The 19,109-nt window shown below is 35.1% G+C and overlaps 1 protein-coding gene across 3 annotated transcripts in view; it reads right to left on the bottom strand.

Annotated features, from left to right (window-relative positions):
- Positions 1–19,109, bottom strand: part of GABRB2 (gamma-aminobutyric acid type A receptor subunit beta2) — a 253,324-nt gene that overhangs the window by 34,375 nt on the left and 199,840 nt on the right. For 2 of the 3 annotated variants that reach the window (XM_073890315.1, XM_025867088.2), the window contains exons 7-10: positions 12,274–12,411; positions 10,464–10,616; positions 6,887–7,131; positions 2,228–2,341 (exon numbers count right to left, since the gene is read on the bottom strand). In XM_073890315.1, coding sequence (XP_073746416.1) covers positions 2,228–2,341; positions 6,887–7,131; positions 10,464–10,616; positions 12,274–12,411 — 650 coding nt within the window. The remainder of the gene's footprint in view (positions 1–2,227; positions 2,342–6,886; positions 7,132–10,463; positions 10,617–12,273; positions 12,412–19,109) is intronic. The other variant, XM_025867089.2, reaches the window with a different exon arrangement.

Genomic DNA, 19,109 nt, shown 5'->3' with positions numbered 1-19,109 from the left:
AATAAAAGTATGTCATGTGAATAAAAGGCAATTTTAACAATGATTATGCCTGGGTGTGGAGATAGAGACAGTTTTCATTGCCTTTTATACATTAAAAAATCATGAATTAGTTTTATAATTAGAAATATAGTAACAGAACTAAGCAAAAAAGAAAAAAATGAGAAAGACATACATTCTCTGCTACCATCTCCAGAATAATAGCAACTATTTATTGAGTGCTCTTTGTCTGGTACTATATAAGGCCCTTAATATAATTATCTCATTTAATCCCTTCAGCAGCTCTATGAGGCAGAAATTAGTGTTTTAGTTTTCAGTTGAGGAACCTGAAGGGTGGAAAGGTTAAACATGTCTAATGTCACATAGCTCATAAAAGACCATGCCTGAATGTAAACCCAGTTCAGTCTGATTCTAAAAGCCATCATTTTCCCAGTGGACCCTATTGCCTCGAAGGACTGTCACATACATCTTGATGTTTTTACAGGTTACATATTTAATAGCTCATTATTCAAACTTTTGAACACCAGTCCTTATTTCATACACTAAATTTGAACTTAAAAGAGAACTTGAAGGACAGAATAAAGACATACCCAACAAAAAAAAGCATAAAAGCAGAAGACAATAAGATTCATATTTCAATGTAAATCACTGAACATTCTCTTTAACATAATGTTTAAGGAAATAGGGAAAGAATTCTTAACAAATTAGGATCTAAATCATGGCATTAGAGTATCATTAACTCTTTCAAACCATCAATTGAAAAATTGAATGCACCAAAGAGGCAACTTGTCTTTGAAATACTCTCACAATCTGGGGATTTTCCTGAATTTTCATGTAACTTTACCCAGTCACTAGAACAATCATGCAATATACTTTGGTTTTGGTTTTGAAAAATACAACATTCTTCAATTATTTTCATCATAAACCCAAATTCCAACTGTCAAACATGTTTTCTTCTAAATGATTAGCATTCTATCCAGAATACTGCCCAACCAAATCAGTCTACTTCAATTTTAACAAGAGTAGCTAGAGTTAAAAACAAGAACAGTATCAACAACACAAATAAGATAGCCTAGGAAAACAGACACAGTAGGGGCTGGATGTTTAGGGAACTAGGACTAAATTAGTGATGGCAAAATGTCAAATATCTCTTCTCCTGGAATCTACCTAATACCAATTATCAGACTCTGTTACTATGCATACCACAACAAGTAATAAAGTTGAAAGGCAGGTTAAAACACCATAACAGAGTAGTAATTTAATAAGTAAACCATACCTTTCTCCCACCCCAAAGGCAATAAAAATTTGGAATTGAAGAACCTTGGGTCAGAACAGTAAAATTAGAGAAGAACATGATACTCAGAGGATACAATAACAGCTTATCAAGCATCAAGTCCTCATAGGAAAGATTCACAAGCATTCACTATCATTCACTGTCTCACCAAGAAATAGAAATTTTAAAAAATGTAGTTGGATAAGTAGTGGATGGTAAGGTAGAATGGGGACAATTCTCCTCCTCCTGGAGTGGAGGGCAATATGAATGACAATTTGCCAATTAAGAATTGCAAACACATGAGGATTCAGAAACTAAACTGTAAGTATTAGCAAAAAAAAAAAAAAAGGTTTTCTTTGGAATTAATTTAAGTCAAGAGCTATAACAAAGAACAATCTCAATTACTGCCTTTTACCTATCATTATAATAATGCTGAGTCTACCAAGGTAATAGTTATTTGTAAAATATATAACAATAAAGCAACAAGGACTTGATGCAAACATAACATTCCTAGACATAAATTAATAATCTACGACAGAAAATATAGGTTCTTGAATTTCGCGCCAACCAATATAAGGATGTATAATTCTCTACCTATTCCACTAACCAAAAGAAACACAAGAAAACTAAGAAATGCCACAGTATATAATGACATTCTATTCTCTCAATACAAATGAAAAGGAATCTCAAAATATGATGCACTTGGTTTCTTTCTCTAGCACAGGAATAATGACTGAATAGAACACTGAAGCTTAGGCTCATCATAGCTATATTAAAAAAAAAACCAGGAAAATTCCATTTAGGTATCATGAAAACATTTAAGTTATTTCCAAGTCTCTGTGGATATAAGTCCATAGGTTATCTGCAAAGACCCCATACATTATTTTACAGGGAACAGCTAAACAAATTGGCTCCAACAAAAATACAAATAAATGGATTAAAAACTGGCTATCTAACCGTATACAGAGAGAAATCGTAATTGGTAGTCCGTCTAGTTGGGGAGAGGTTTCCAGTTGGGTCCCACAAGGATCGATATTGGGTCCCATTTTGTTTAATATCTTTATAAAAAATCTGGAAGACAAAGTAGAGAATGTGCTAATTAAGTCGACTGATGCCAGTAGAATAGGATTTGTGGTTAAAGTAAATTGGATGTAGGTAAATGCTACTGGTCTTTAGAAAGACTGATGCTAACAGAGAGTAGGATTTTGAATCAGCTGTATTTTTTAATGTATCATTTAAAAAAATCTAATTCCAAGCACTAGAAATAAATAGATTTAAAAAGTTTTAGTAGCTTTGCATTACAAAAAATTAGGCACAATGGATAAAGGCAACACAGAGACTCACAACACCCATGAACACAGAATAAAGAATGCTCCCCAAATGGAGATCTTTTTGGCACAGTTCTATTTGGAAAACTAGTGTTTATGGGTCCCTCAATGCAATTAAGATATTGGAGGCTTTTCAGATATGTAGGAGTCAAGGTGGTGAAATGGCAGGAGTAACTAAATTCTCAAATATACATATACTTAGTTATTGGCAGCAAAATAATCAATGAACAACATAAAGCTTAAAAGAAAGAAAGGAGAGTTGAAAACTTGAAGCCATAAGCAAGAAAAGGAAGTGAAATTAATCAAGAGCAAATTCTATAAGGAAATACACACACACACACACACACACACACAAATAGAAGAATGCAAGGGATAATAGGAAGGACTCTCCTAACACTAGGATAGAGATTATATATATATATATTATATATATAGTTTTGTTTTGTTTTTTAATTAACAACTCTAGAAGATACTTGGAAAAAATATTCAGTAGACGTCTTTTTGGTTTGAGGTTTATTTAAAATTCTTAGTATTTTATGACTTAATTTGTCACATGAAGACAATGAAAGTGATAGTTTGTTGGCCATGTACTCTAGTGTGTAAACAGATGTGGTTTGTTTTTTTTTCAGGTGAAGTCAACTGAATTGAATATATGGAGTAATGTGGAGTCAGGTTTTAATTTTTACATTATTTTTGTACTTGCTAACATAGCAGAATGTATACCAGATACAGACTGGAAAATCCAGATCAAGTCTCAGAAATTTTATTAATTTTGTTATGCAACCTTGGGTATTTTACTCTCCTTAAGAGCCTTAGTTTTTGTATCAGTTAAATGGCAAGATAAGAATTGTTTTAAGAGCTGCATATATTCTTGTTAAATTAAAAATTTACAGGAAACCAATACAGAGAAGATATTAGAAAAATGTGGAAGTATGCCCTTGAAGCAACAGTTGGCTCCCACTTGGCTAGACTTCCCATATTCATCCCTCCCTGACCTCAGGACAGAGCCCAGTTTAAAAATTACTTTAGATGATCTGACATGCTGCCTGCATCTCTAGGAAACCATCAAGGGAAGCTGAAAAGGTCAATCCCTCTCCTGGTGACTGATTTTTCCAGAGCATCCAACAATCCTTAGCTGATTATATGTGCCCCAGCTTTAGAAAAAAAAAAAGAAAAAAATTTGAATTACAGTTGAAAAGAAGGGACATTCTTGATAAGAAATAGAGTGGCATTATTCATGATGCCAACACAAAAGAAAGTGATGTGCAATCAGAGCCCTATGTAGATCTCTAATCCTTCATGCTGGGTTAAAAAAGAAACCATGGGAGTATGAAATGTGAAATGGTCACCTTTTGTTTTAATCAAATCAGGATGGCTCTAAGTATTCTGGCCTAAGAAATGATAGTTTGTAGCTGGTTTGCTATAGATTTTATAGCTAATACGGGTTGAAAAATTATTTCCTTGCACTGACTTTAAAACTTCTAACATGAAACATTCCTCTGCAGATAGTGCTCCCTTTTAGGAATGGGATTTCACCCTATATGCTATATATTTACACTGTAAAATATACAAACATTGGCAATATGTCTGGAGACTGTAAATTTTACTTTAAAAAGTAATAATTCCTATCATTTATAATATTTTAATATTTTATTAGTATTTACCTCTTACAGAGTGTTTACCATATATTGAGGACTATGTTATCCTCTCTACACATTATCACAAATAATCTTCATAATAACTTATGAGAGAGGCATTAACCCCATTTTTATAGATGAAGAAACTGAAGGGTCAGAGAGGCTTGCTTGCTTGCTTGCTTATTCGTTTGTTTATTATGTACTGTCACACAACTGTAAATGGATGGTAAATGCTGGATTTGACTGACTACAAAATACTTGTTTAGAACTGTTGTGCTAATTATAACTCCCGATGTCTTGATATTACACAACTTGATTGAAGAAAGTGGAGAAACCACTTGTATTTAAGAGATTTAAGAACAGGACAAGCATCTTATATTTTTCTGGGCCTCAGTTTCCTATGTTTGAAACTAGAGGATTGGATTACAGTAGGGTTTTTTAACCTCAGCATTATTGACATTGGGACTGGATAGTTATTTGTTATGAGGAGGCTGTTCAAAGCACAGAAGGATGTTTGGTAGCATCCTGGGCCTCTATTCACTAGATACTGGTAACAATTCCCTCCTCCCAGTTTTGACAATCCAAAATATCTACAGACATTGTCAAAATCCTCTGGGGGAAAAATCACCTGTTTTTTGAGAACCACTATACTAGAAGAACTCCGATATCTTTTTTGTTCTCTCATATTCTATGCTCTGAATTGTGGGTCCAACTTCATCCAAGAGGATGGGCTTTTCACCACTGTGGGGTATTTGCTCAGTGAACCATTCTCTATCTCCATCTCAGTACGTTGAATTTAAACTCTGAAGCTCTCCAGATTCAGTTTGCTATAAAACTGCCACTCTCTGGCTCTTAAATTTATCATTTAAATGCAAATTGGCATAAAAAAATAGGGTAGATGAAAGTTAAAAGAGATCAGATGTTATCTTATTAAGTCAGCATTTCATTAGGCAATTGATTTAGAATCATTTCAAACTGCAGTCCTGTGAGATAGTTTTATTTATTTATTTGTTTGTTTGTTTATTTATTTAACTAACACTACAATATCAGAAAAATCATAGAATGGATTTAAAAAGCATTCTTTTGTTTGACAGCTTGAGAAAGCCATAATGCTAGGTTGGAATCTACTGACAGATTCTAATAAGTGAAAACTCAGGTATTGTAAAGAAATTGACAATTTTCTAGACCTGTGGTTCATTAGCTTTTAAAGGTCATACTTAAAATTTGCATCATTACAAATATCATCTCCCAGGGAAGGAGTGCCTTTTCTTAGAGAATAGCACCCCCCCAAAAAATGAGACCTATGGATATGTGAAAACATCAGTAAGTTAGAAGCTCTCATTGTGTTTGCTCCAAATAAAATTCAGCTGTAGAGATCATTTATGGTATGCTATCCTTGGAAATCACTTGAAGATAGAAATATTAAAATGTCAATTAAATAATGATTGATATGGTTAATAATTCCAGATGGTTTAAAAGTATTACCATTTTCCTAGTTTCATCACAGTGAACTATTTATTAAATTTAACACTATGCACTACTTTATAAACATTATTTATGGCAGATATTAAAATAAGACCTTGTTTTTCTGTCTATTTTGAAGCATTTAAATTTGGACTATGGGAAAATACATTTATAAATATTCTGTTTAGTGCAGCAAGTTTGATAGAGGAAGCCAGGTGAAGGCACATTTGGGTAGTAAAAAGGGATGGATGCATTGGAACTGCTGTCAAAAACCTCAAAATGGAGATTCTAAATCTTCACTGCAAATTAGAATGACATTTGAAGAGTTTTTAAAAATTCTGATGTCCAGGCATACTCTAGTACATTCAAATAAGAATTTCTGGGAAAGGAATCAGGCTTCAGTATTTGTTAATGCTCTCCCAGTCAATTGGGCACCCAAGGTTGAGAACCATTGCCTTAAAGACTAAACAGGGTTTAGAACTGCATGGAAAACTGTTCTTTGACTATGCGTAACTTAAGCAAGATGGCAGTCTCTTACAGTCACGTGCTCCAGTGATCTTAAGTGGTACATGTGCAAGGCATTAAATGATTATCTGTCACTGAAGGAAAAAATTACTCTTTTCCCCCTCCACTTATCTTTCTATCCTCCTGAGGACTTCAAAGAGAAAGACTTCATTTGTTGCTGGTGACTCTGTAATACATCTCTGTACTTGTTTATCTCCCTTTTAAATCAGAGAATGGGCTCAGGCCCAGAGCCTTCATCTAGTATAGCCTAGAATTTAATAACATAGTTTCATATTTCTCATTTAAGATTATCTTCCAGCAAGTAATACAGATTTAAGTGATATAAGATTTCCTTTGTTAGTTATTTAAAATAACTGTAAATAAATATAAAGTAAACAACAGTGCACATTATATTCATATACGGAAAAAGTCACAAGGGTAGTTCTCAGATGAATGTGGTTTGGGCAACCCTATTGTTAAGGTAAGAGGTATCCAAATGTTGTATCATGAGTTTTGGCCCTAATTATCCCTCCATCACTAATTAACTTTATGATTTTGGAAAAACTACCCATTCTCTTCCCTGGGCCTTGGTTTCCTCATTTGTTGAACAAGGCCATTAACCTATATTTCTGGCATTCTTCTATGAGTTTAAGAAGCAAGGAGGGCTTGCCCTCTGAATCTACCTTGTTGACATCCAGGCGCATCTTCTCATTGTTGGCACTAGCAGCTTTCTCAGCTGCTTTCTTTTGGCGTTGGGGTCCCCTCCCAAAAAAGATGTAGTTGACCAAAGCATATTCCAGAAGGGCCATGAAAACAAAGACAAAGCACCCCATCAGGTACATGTCAATGGCCTTCACATAGGGGATTTTAGGGAGAGTCTCCCGCAGGTGGGTATTGATTGTGGTCATTGTAAGGACGGTTGTAATTCCTGAAAAAAAAAATGACAGAGTTAGAATCATAACGTCCCTGTTTCCTTGCTGCTTTCATCATAGTTGGAAAGATTAATTGTACTCGTTCACTTATTCATATACACCACAAAATACTTACTGGGTACTGATTACGTACCTGCGCTGTGATAGGCCCTGGAGACAAATTTAAATCATGAATTTACAGTAAAATTAATCACTTGGAGACTTTTCCTTTATTTACATTTTTATATTTATAGTTATATATCTAGTGAGGGGCTAGAGATGTGAATTAAATGCTATGGCAGACATCTGTATACGGTGAATGTTGAGGATATGGAGAAGACCCTAGTTGAGCCTCGTGATGCAGCAGGAGAGAAGTCTGGAAATAAAACCTGGAGCTGAGTCCTGACGGATGAGTGGGAGATACCCAAGCAACAAAGGACTGGAGCTCAAGGTGTGGTAGAGAGGGCTTTTATAAAGGTGTGCTTTGTGTGTGGGGGGAGAAAGAACATGGCTCTTCAAAAGCATCTCAAGAAAGTGAATGGGGTATATTATAGGATATGACAGGAAGCGCGGTGAGGAGAGTGAAGATTAAGCAAGGCTGCATAATGGAGAGCCATATATACAGAGCCTAATGGGGAGTCTGAACTTAAAACTGAAGGCGAGGTGGGGCCTTTGACCAGCTTTAAGCAGGGAAGCGAGGGACAAATTGTGTTTAGGACAATCAGTCTGGTACTAGTGTGGAGGATAGAAGGAAAGTATACAAGACAGAAATAAGGAATCCCAGCTAATAGTTTTTCAGGATCCTCTATGTGATATAGAGAAAATAAATTAAAATAATCACAGTAGTACTGAAATCAGTGAATGCATTATACAGATGATATAGACAAATGACTATAAAAACTTCGAAGCTGGAAATGATGGGTAACAAAGAGGCAGGTGTCTAGCCCTCATGTTTCTGGACTGGGCAACTAGGCATGTAATGCACAGATAAATAATATAGAAGCATTATAAGATTATGGGAAATGGCATACTGGGTCAAATTATAATTGTTCATCCCACTGAGTGGTCATCTCCAACAGTGAACAGTAGTTTCCCCTCTACAATTGGAAAGATAGAGAGAGATATGCTGGGTAAAAGCACTGGGAGTCCAGAATCCTGAGTATGGCAAGGTCCAGTTTTGTAGCAAAATAGTGATGTAAAAATAGAGCCCAGAGATCAAGATCACACAGATGGGAAATGGTATAATCGACATTTGAATGGGGATCTCTCTGACTCAGAAAGCTGAGTTAAGTTTCATTTCTATGATTTTTTGGAAGTATAAGTTTTCTGATTTAATTTTATTTCTCTGAAAAGATAATTTTTGTCTTATTTTTCTACATGCTCATAAAACAGCTATAGAAAAAATAAATTTGCATGTCTGATTCTGAGCAGGGCCAGAAAAACTCTATTCTTACTTTAGGTGTCTTAGAGTTTTTGTATCTTTTCTATAATATCAGTTATTTTGAAACATTCCCCAGTTTCATTTATCTTTTCATTATTTCAACTGCAGATTATCCTGTTCAACGTGTATATTATAAGACTGACAGTGCTGATTTTGCTTTTTATCTCAATCTCATTTTAAGATATTTCTGACCAAGTAATAAATTACTCACATCAAAAGACATTTTACAAATTTCTTTTAAAAAGTAAATAATTTATTTATTATTCCTGTAATAGACATTAAATTGACAGTAGATTTTCACTTTGGAGTAAGAGGATATTTACAAATTCCATTCATTACTTTATTCAGCAAATATTTACTGAACACCATTCATTGTGTGAGTTATTACAGGCATAATGGAAGCAAAATCAGATAAGGACCTTTCTTCAATGTATCTTTCAGGACCATGAAGAAAAGGGACATCACAAACCAAATAAATATAAATTATAACTGTAATTGGTCTACAAAAGGAAGTTCTCTAGTATTTTAAGAGAATATATCACAGGGGACTGGACTCAGTCCAGGAGGTCATTACTTCTCCCTTCCATTCTTGAACTGCCACAATCTAATCTTAACACAGTAGCCAGAGTGACCCCTTTCAATCTGAAATCAAATCGTGTCACATCTTCACTCAGTGACTCTCTCATTTCACTCAGAATAAAAGCAAAACCTTTATCATGGCCCTGGAACTGCTCAGAATCTTGGGGATTGACAATGTAGGGGAGCTACATTGTCTTGACTCCTGAACTCCCTCTTGCATTCACCTCACTGGCCATCTCGCTGACATCCTTGGCACTTTACTATCTCAGGGCATTTGTATATAGGTTAGAATATTCCCATCCAGACATTTAAGTGTGTCTGTCTTCTTGAAGTCTTTGGTCCATCAATAATTTCTGAATGAAGTTATTGTAAACTGTACCTCCTGGCATATCCCACCCTTACCTTGCTTATTTCCCTCTATAGACTTAACACAGTTCACATATTATAAGCAAAATATATTTATTGTCTTTTTACTGCTAGCGTATCTTCCAGAAGGGCACTGCTTTATCTCTAGTGTCTAGTACGTTTGGCACATAGGTGTTCAACAAATATTTGTGGAATGAATAAATGAATGACTTCTCTAGGGAAGTGATGATTGAATTGAGATATCACAGTGAAGAAGTTAACAGCCCAACATTTTAAAGGGCTTAGTCAGAACTAAAAACAATAAAAATTGTGTAAAAGATCATAATTTACTATATCTGGAGTTAGTAACATAAAAATGTTCATGAAATATAATTTATTCTCTTCCTCTGGTGTTACAATAGAAAAAAAAAATCAAGCATAAGATAAGCGATGCTATGGATGATTTCCAAGCAATCTTACTTTGTTGTCTTCTGCCCTCTACCCTGCTACTCCAAAATCTTAATAAGGTTTTAGAAGTCTTTTTGCTTATCTGTTAGTTACATGATACATTTCCTTGTCTTCTGCTCAGAAAAAAAAAAAAAAAAAAAAAAAGACAAAATGGAGCTCTTTCCAGGTAAAAAAGCACTGATGCAAACTGAACAATTATCAAGTGATATTACATGAATATGCTTCAATAAAAATATCAAATTGATGGGACTAATTTCATTACCAACTGCTATATGGTAAACTAATTTTGACATGAAAGAGTTTTAATTTGTTTTTAATTGATTTAATGCTGAATCAGATAACCCAAAGTCTCACAGCCAAATTCTTGTAACGTGCATAGTCCAGTCTTGTCACGCATCATAAATACCAGGGTAAGGAAAGGATGTGAGTGGACGTGCATGCGCATACACACACACACATGCACACATGCGTGCACACACAGAGTCAAGCTCCATAAGCAGTTAGAAAATGGCCTACCTAATGCCACTCTTGCAGCTGATGCATCATAATTAATCCAGAAGGAGACCCAGGAGAGGATAGTGATCAGGATGGAAGGCATGTATGTTTGCAGAATAAAGTAACCAATGTTTCTCTTAAGCTTAAAGCTGAGGGACAACCTGGGATAGGAACCTAGAAAGGCAATTTTAGGACATCATCATTATCAATCAGTATTTATAGGATACTTTCCTTTTAAGGCCAGTAAGTAGTTTGCATATCTTTCTTAAATTCAATTTTAGCTCCTGGTGAAGGGCACTTTCTCCTGCAAAAGTAGTCTGAGAACACCGGGCTTTTAATTATCAAGAGTCATTCAGAGTTGAGTACACTCATACTCCTGAGTAGTTAAAAGAACTCCAGCTCTTCCTTGCTCAGCCTCGGGCACTCGATCAAAGATACTCATTCTCTCCAACTATGAAGATAAGATAGTTTGGTACAGCCCCTTTGTTCCCCCTCAGCTATTTCTCAGCAAGACTATCCTGTAAGATTTTTGTTTGTTTGTTTTAGTTTTTGTATATAAGAATAAGGCTGCGCAGTCGGATCATATTTTAGAAATCTCTTCACAAGCCCTAGAATTCATTGTAAGTCTGGGATCGATGGCAAGGCTTCAGGTACACAGCAATTCCCTAATGTTCTGTGAAGGTTTTCACATGTATGGATCACATTTTTTTCCTGATTCCATCAAAGTTCTAAGGGGATTTCTGACTCACCAAACGATGGAAAATCACTGGTTTCAAAGATATTTGTGGGAGACAAAACTAAAGGATCAGGTTCCTGTAGCTAGGTCCTTTGATTGTGATGATCTGGGGAATTACTCTTTAAACAAGATATGTAATTGAACATAGTCTTAGAACATAAAAAAGTCACATTGATAAATAGTGTGTTTTGGGTGTGATATTCTTACTAATATTGAAAGAAAGCCTGTCTAGCCATCTTGGGCTCTAATAAGTATCGTAATATTGAAATAAGAATATTTTAAGTATGAACTCATATCTATAGTCTCAGGGATTCAGAAGACCTCAAATTTAGGAAAAGTTTCTGTTTGTTTTTTAAAGCTAGAGGCTTCGTATTCTTACAGAATGCCCTTAGCAGAAGGGCAATTAAAATGTATAGTTACAGTACTAGCTATTTCTGTGCCTGGGGAATTCATTCCAATAAGAAAAACATAAAAAGAAATATTCCTGTGGGTTTATTGTTTGTTTTTTCCCTTAAGAGTATGTAGCAAAGTATTACTTTCCTGAGCTTTTTTGTTAAAATTTTGTGCTGATGAAACCAAATTTGACAACCTAAAACCTCAATGCTAGAAGATTAACAATGGAGAAAGCATCAGGATAATCTCAACATCTGGAAGGGCTTTTAGCTCCAAAACAGGAGGTAAGGCTACATAAAGAAATTCTTAATCATTGAGGAAAATGTGGAATTCTCCTATTGACTTGGCTCTCTCCAGTATTTTTCAAAGGATTATGAGGAGTTCTGTAAGATGCATAAAGTTGGGGAAACAACTCTGACCCAGATCTTCATTTCTCTTTCTGCATTCTATCTCTAACCATTAGTCCATTCTTGGTAGATGAGAGCCATAGAAGAACCCTCTCGGCTTTGTTGGGGATGCCTCCTGGGAAATAACTGCATGGGTCCCAAATGAGCAATGAGCTTGATGGGGTTCTGAAGGTTTTCAGCAGATCTAAATCTTCTACTCATCATCTTTCCCTGGGACCCAGTCATGATATCAATGGACCCTTTTGCAAAATATGTGGAAGCCCCCTTTCCCTTAACCCTCTTCCCTGATACAAACCTGTGGAAAAAACAACCTTCTTGGTGATAAGTTTGTAATCCACAATAGAGAACTGTGGAAGTTCAATCTTTGTCACTCCTGTTACTGCGTTATCATCCCCACGCCAGTAAAACTCAATGTCATCAGTGGTATATCCATCTGTAAAAGGAAACACACACACATACACACATATATACAGATACACAAAACAAACAAAACAAAACAGGAAAAAATACTTGTTTAAAAGATGAACTATGTTAATGACAACAGCCACAGCTAAAGGCTACTCTGTGTTAGGTATCCCGCTAAGCACCTGAAGTTTATCACCACATTTAGTTTTCCCAACACTCTCATGAGGGAAGTAATTAGGCCCACAGGAGGCTGCAAAGGTTTAGTGAAATTAACAGTTTGCAAGTAGGAAGTAGTATATAGTTCCAACTTGCACCCTGGTTCATTTGATTATGAATCTCATTTTCTCAAACATGATCACATTATTACATGACCCTGGATGGTACTCTAAGTGAAGACAAAAGCAGAGAAAAATATCATTTAAGTTATCAGTGCAGTACTGAATGCTATCAAACTCCCCCATATAAAATTTTTGAATTATAATATATTTGGTTTCAAGTCAGAAGAGTAGTGATTATGAAGTGAGTCATCATTTTTTAATATTATAGACACGATGTCCAAATTTGATTTTGCAGAAGATCTAAATTCCAAAATATACTCCCCCAAATAACTGCAATGAATAAGCACATATTAGATTATAAACAGAACAATACAGGGAAGCATGCAATGAAATACACTAAACATTAATATTTATAAATGGTACACCCACCCCCAAAATCCCCCTTGCGAAGCATAAATTATATTTGTATATCATATTTATCCCTTCAAAGAACTTTTGCATCCAGAGAGTTGAATTTTTACAAGTCTAGGAGGTAGGCAGGACAGATATTGCTCCCCAATTTAAAGCAAAACAAACAAACAAACAAATAAGTTAAGACTGCTTAAGTTCTTTGCCTTTTGACATGTGACAAGTTAGTGTAATATAGAACTAGAATATCAATCCTTTCACTCTTAACTCTTATAATTTTCATTAAATCACATTTCTTCCAAAGAGAGCAAGTCAAATCTCAAAAAAGTGGAAATGGATTATTTTTCAAAAAATTACAGTGCTCTTGATTTGAGAATCTACATCAACCATAGCACAGCTAGACACTGTCTTAAGTTAATTTTCTAGAAATCTGCACTCCTTTTTACTCATAAGAGCAACCATCTTTATCTGATGCAGAAATACAGATTTTTAGAAGAGTTATTGAACTTCTGGTTCCAAAACTATAGGCTTTTAGATGATAGCTAATGATTTTTTAAAAGGCTTGTTTACTTGCAAACATCATAAATTATAATCAAAATTGTGAAAATTTAATAGATTATACACCACCACCATTTTTATTAGCATGATCTCATTTGGAGCCATTTGTTTTATTAGAGAATGTCTTTCTTCATATGAAACTTTGACTTAAAAGCAAATTATTCATAATTTTAAAGGGAAGTCCAGGTATATAAAGTGAATGGCACAGTAAACAGATTCTTCTCATTCTCCATTAATCTACCCCATTAATATTCTCCCTCTAATCCTAAAATCTAAGGTATTTGTCCCAAAGGATAACTGCTGTTTTCTGTGATTGCAACTGTCTTAATATGGCTATGGGAATCTTCACCATCCAGGATTTCATCTCAAATATAGTCCCATTTCTCATTGTTTTTTTGCACACATCTCTCAGTTATGAAATTGTTTAGTCAATGACAATCTCACCTTTGATAAAACAGCTTAAAATAATAAAAGAAGGGCAATTTGCTCTTAGAATCAAGCTAGCTAGTTAGAAATGCATTGTAGAATTGGATTTATGGTATATAAACATGAAAGAAAGTATTTATGAAACAAGAAGTCCATAGTTTTCTAGAGAAAAGAGGTGTTGAATGCTGCCATCTTCAAAAGAGAACGAGAGTAAGTCAACTCTAACATTTCCAATAGAGAACTAAGTCTAAATTAGTGAAGAATGTGTTTCTCGTCCTCCAGCTTCCTTACCTCAGTTTCTACCTTGCTTGTCCATCGCTACAAACCTTATCACAGAAGCTCTCTGTAGGCAGAGGCATGGGAATATATAGCATTTCAATACAGCTGTATAGGAGATGCCTAATAATTGTTTAATAGGTAAAAATATTATTATTGATTATAGACTTTTGTCAAATGCCAGCTATTTGAAACAGTGCTTTCTAGGTAATACCTGGTAGAGGAGAGGCATTTGGGATATATTGTTGAATTAATACAATAATTATTTAATACATGTGTGGATTTGGGTAATGGTTGCTTATCCAGATGCTTGGCATCGTGGAGGTATTCATCATGTTTATACATCTGTCTCTTGCTCCTAATACAGTACCTGGCACATAGTTGTATTAAATAAATATCTTCTGAGTGAATTAAAAAAAAAGTCACCCAATGATAACATAGCCCCTAAGAAAAATCCAAAAGATCTTTATTATGTATTTATCTTTATATAATATTCAGCAACTTTATCTTTATATAATAGTTCAACAAGTTGCTTAACTTCTCTCTCTCCTCCATTTTTTAAATCTGTAAATTGTAACAACAATAACAACAATAATAAAAGCTACTTCAGAATTGTTTTGCAGGAAAAATGATTTGTTACTTACAAAATGGCTTAGAAAAGTACCTGGTAGATAATGCTCAAAAAGGTTAGCTAATACATTCTTTTCAAATAAGAATTGTTTAAAATGAATTAAAAACTCATATTTGGTTGCATGTCACTTTGCTTCTATTTCATGAACACATGAACGCATTTACACAATGGGAAACTTTGGTGTTCAATGACACAGAGCCCTCCAAGGTATTTGGAAGTTGAAAGTAAAACATTTGAAATTTATTTTGATGTCTAAGATTTTGGAATCTGACATAATGGAGCAGCACATTGTAATACTTCTTGGTCACTGCTGATCTTAAAAATCCCAATCTTCTTGACTTCGTTTTGGGTTAGCCAAGTGTAGAATGTTGCCAGTGGAAAGCAAATGTATGCTCGTGCTTCACTGATTTTTGAAGATGAAAGACCAACAATCCATGACAGTGCCAGGGTGGTCAAGTTCACAAGCTGGCTTAATATACTGTACAGGATAAACTGAAAGCAGACCTAGTTTTTCTTCTTCTTCTTCTTCTTCTTCTTCTTCTTCTTCTTCTTCTTCTTCTTCTTCTTCTTCTTCTTCTTCTTCTCCTTCTTCTTCCTCCCCTTCCTCCCCCCCCTTCTTCTTCATCTTCTTGGAAGAAATATTTAACAGTCTCTCAAAGTGATTAAAAAATAAAACATATGCAAATATATATGACCTGACTTGTTTTACAGTTTTCATAATACTGGTGAGTAAAAAATAATTAGGTATCTTTTAAAAGATATCAGAAGGAGGAGATGCACTGAAGCTTCTCATTAATGTCTTGCAAATTAAATTCATCTTTGATATTTTATTCATGGGATTCCAGAAACTGAGTCATTAAATTATATTGTATTGTTATCATTAAAAACATAAGCCACATAAATTCAGATGTTCTATGAATAAACCAAAATATAAATTGACTGGAATTTACCTGAAGGAATTAAAACTGTATAAAATGTTGAAGTTTTTGATCAGGATGAATAAATATGTAAATTTAAAATCTTATATAAGATATGAATGATAGATATGCTTTCTTTTCAATATTGATAAAAATATGTACTATATGAGATCTAAGAAGCAAAAATGCCATTTTAAAAACATTCACATAATAACTGAACATGTTTTTAACAATTGTGACGTTATCTTATTAATCTTATAACACGGCATTTTAAAAAGTTGTTTTTCACTCTTTAGTGTCAGTCTACTTGTCTATTTTGTTATCTACTAAGTAAATATTTCATTTTAGAAGGATTTTACTATGTAGGGAATATGAACCTATACCAAGATATTAAACAGTGGGGGCTGGTGGGAACATTTAGAAGAAATTAATTATCAATGCCATCATTCTTTTTTCCTAATGAGAAATTAAAGTGACTTACTGTTCTCTTGTTATTTATTTAAACTTTGTTCCCCAATTGGACTGTTAAACATTCTAGGGTAATTATATATTTTCTGTCTTTCATTGTAGCCAAATAGCAATAGTACCATTGTAGTTGCTTTATAGATTTTATTTATTCACTTGAGACAGAGAAAGCGTGAGGAAGGGTGTGAACAGGCACCCATGCAGGGGTGGGGAGGGGGACAGGAGGGGCAAAGGGAGAAGGAATCTCAAGGAGCCTTGGCTCCCAGTACAGAGTGGGAGGTGGGTCTAGATCTCAGGACCCTGAGATCATGACTCTGAGATCATGACCTGAGCCAAAATCAAGAGTAGGAGGCTTCACCGACTTAGCCCCTGTAGTTGCTTTAAACTGTTAATTCTCAATCATCATAACCAATTGGTGATATTTGAGAATTAGGGGCTAGTATTATTGGGACAATCTACTCTAGTCATGGATAGTTTTGATTTTTTAAGAACTATCTTATTTCAAATTTTCTGCCTTTTTATGTATCTATCACAGCACTTAAAAAAAGATTTTATTCATCCATTTGAGATAGAGAGAGAGTGAGAGCAAGAGAAAGAGAGAGAGCACATGTGGGGGTGGGTGGCAGAGGGAGAGGGAGAAGCAGGCTCCCTGCTGAGCAGGGAGGTCGATGCAGGGCTCCATCCCAGGACCCCGGGATCATGACCTGAGCCAAAGGCAGACACTCAACCGACTGAGCCACCCAGGCGCCCCACTATCATAGCACTTTAAAAGCTTTTTGAATTGAACACCTCATTGTAAAAATTTTAGCATGTCACTCTCCTATTAGTATTTAAAATTTTATGTGGTTACTGTTATCAGTATATAAGTAACTATAATTAAAACTTAATTTACATTCAGGGGAACACTAATCCTATGATGTGCTTCATGCAAAAGGGCTCTACAGTAAATATATTTAGGAGTACCTGCATATTTTGGGCAGCCTCTTGTAATCACAAACATTTAGCACAGTACAGTTTAAGATATCCCTCAATATAGAATTTGCTTAATATTACTTGCCCCTGGCATTTCCCACACCTATTTGACCAGACACATTGTTTCTCAGGATATAAAAAATATTCATACAGTGTAATGATTTCATAAAATGCTGGAGCTATTCACGCAATTTAGGGTGCTTTATTACATTCCCTCCCAAACCAGGTAAGTACTTGAGAAGGCACATAGTCCCTTGGAACCATATCTTGCTCTTTAGTGGATTAAAAATTTTTTTCCCCCCAAAAGTTTCCAGAGGGGAAGAAAAACATTTGCAATAACAACAGAGATCAGATTGCCTTTTAGGGCAGACAAATATTTCAGGCAAGTAGCACGACCAAATGTGCAACAAGAAAGCAAGCTTTTATCTCATTGACTAACTCAGTGACCACAATTAGAAGTCTATCAGTCCACAGTCAGAAGGGACGCCCCTCCATACAGAGTCCTGTATGTTGTGCAAAGGTGCAAGATTGAATACAGTCAATACCAATTAGTTACGGGGATTTTTCAAAAGAGAGAGAGAGAAACTCACTTGTCAGCTATGACTCTTTAAATTCAGCAAAGAAAGTATTCCAAAGACACTCTGAGTGATTGCTCTGACTCCTTAATTGCATCTTACTCTTTACTCTCCTCTTTAGATGGACTGCTAGACACAAATGTTTTGCTATCAAATCATTTCTCAGCCTTAAAGCTCAAAATAATCGGCCTAGGGTTAGGTCAGACTTGATTACCAAGCGGCATGGCCTGGCATTCAATCCCCACATCAAAGATAACCTATTTTTTATGTTATTAGCATTTTCAAATTCAAATCTTTTGTAAAAGGATATGAAATTGATAATAATCAAGTAAAATGTCAGATTTTGTGCTCTAAAGATAATTTCTCTTTTTGGATTTCTTTGGAAAACTCAGTATTTGTTGTTTTTGTATGGAAGCAGAGTGCTCTGGTGGCTGTTCCTATAAGCTTGACTCCATGATGTGTTTCTTAAGCTTCCTTATGTTTGTAGAGCTCAAGCAATTAAACTGATGCTCCAGGTAAGAGAAATCATTAATAATAAATAATAATAATGATGACAATTGTATTATAATAATAAAAATACCCACAGCAACAGTGGCAACTGACATTTTGGAGCCCTTATGTGACTCCCTATATGGTTCTGTCTAGAACCATATAAACTAGATTGAGTTATGGTTACCAGGATTCTTGCCCTCTACTCAACCCTGTTTCTTCCATATGCATGAGCCCTAAGTCCTAAAGTAACATAGAAGAGGCAAAGACCTATTGGCTAAAAGGACAGGGCAGTACTTCTCAAATATAACATGCACAGAAATGATCTGGAAATCTTATTAAAATGCAATACAAATGTAGTAATCCAAAGGGGCACCTGCACTCCAATGTTTAGAGCAGCAACGTCCACAATAGCCAAACTATGGAAAGAGCCAAAATGTCCATCGACAGATGAATGGATAAAGAAGATGTGGTGTGTGTGTGTATTGTGTGTGTGTGTGTGTGTGTGTGTGTGTGTGTAATGGAATATTATGCAGCCATAAAAAATGAAATCTTGCCATTTGTAACAATGTGGATGGAACTGGGGGTATTATGCTGATATGTGGAATTTGAGAAACAAGGCAAAGGATTGTAGGGGAAGGGAGGGAAAAATGAAACAAGACAAAACCAGAGAGGGAGGCAAACCATAAGAGACTCTTAATCTCAGGAAACAAACTGAGGGTTGCTGGAGT

This window comes from Callorhinus ursinus, unplaced genomic scaffold, assembly GCF_003265705.2.
Source record: "Callorhinus ursinus isolate GAN/ISIS: 27379988/994484 unplaced genomic scaffold, GSC_fseal_2.0 scaffold3, whole genome shotgun sequence".
NCBI lineage: Eukaryota > Metazoa > Chordata > Mammalia > Carnivora > Otariidae > Callorhinus > Callorhinus ursinus.
This window is presented reverse-complemented; position numbering and strand designations above follow the sequence as displayed.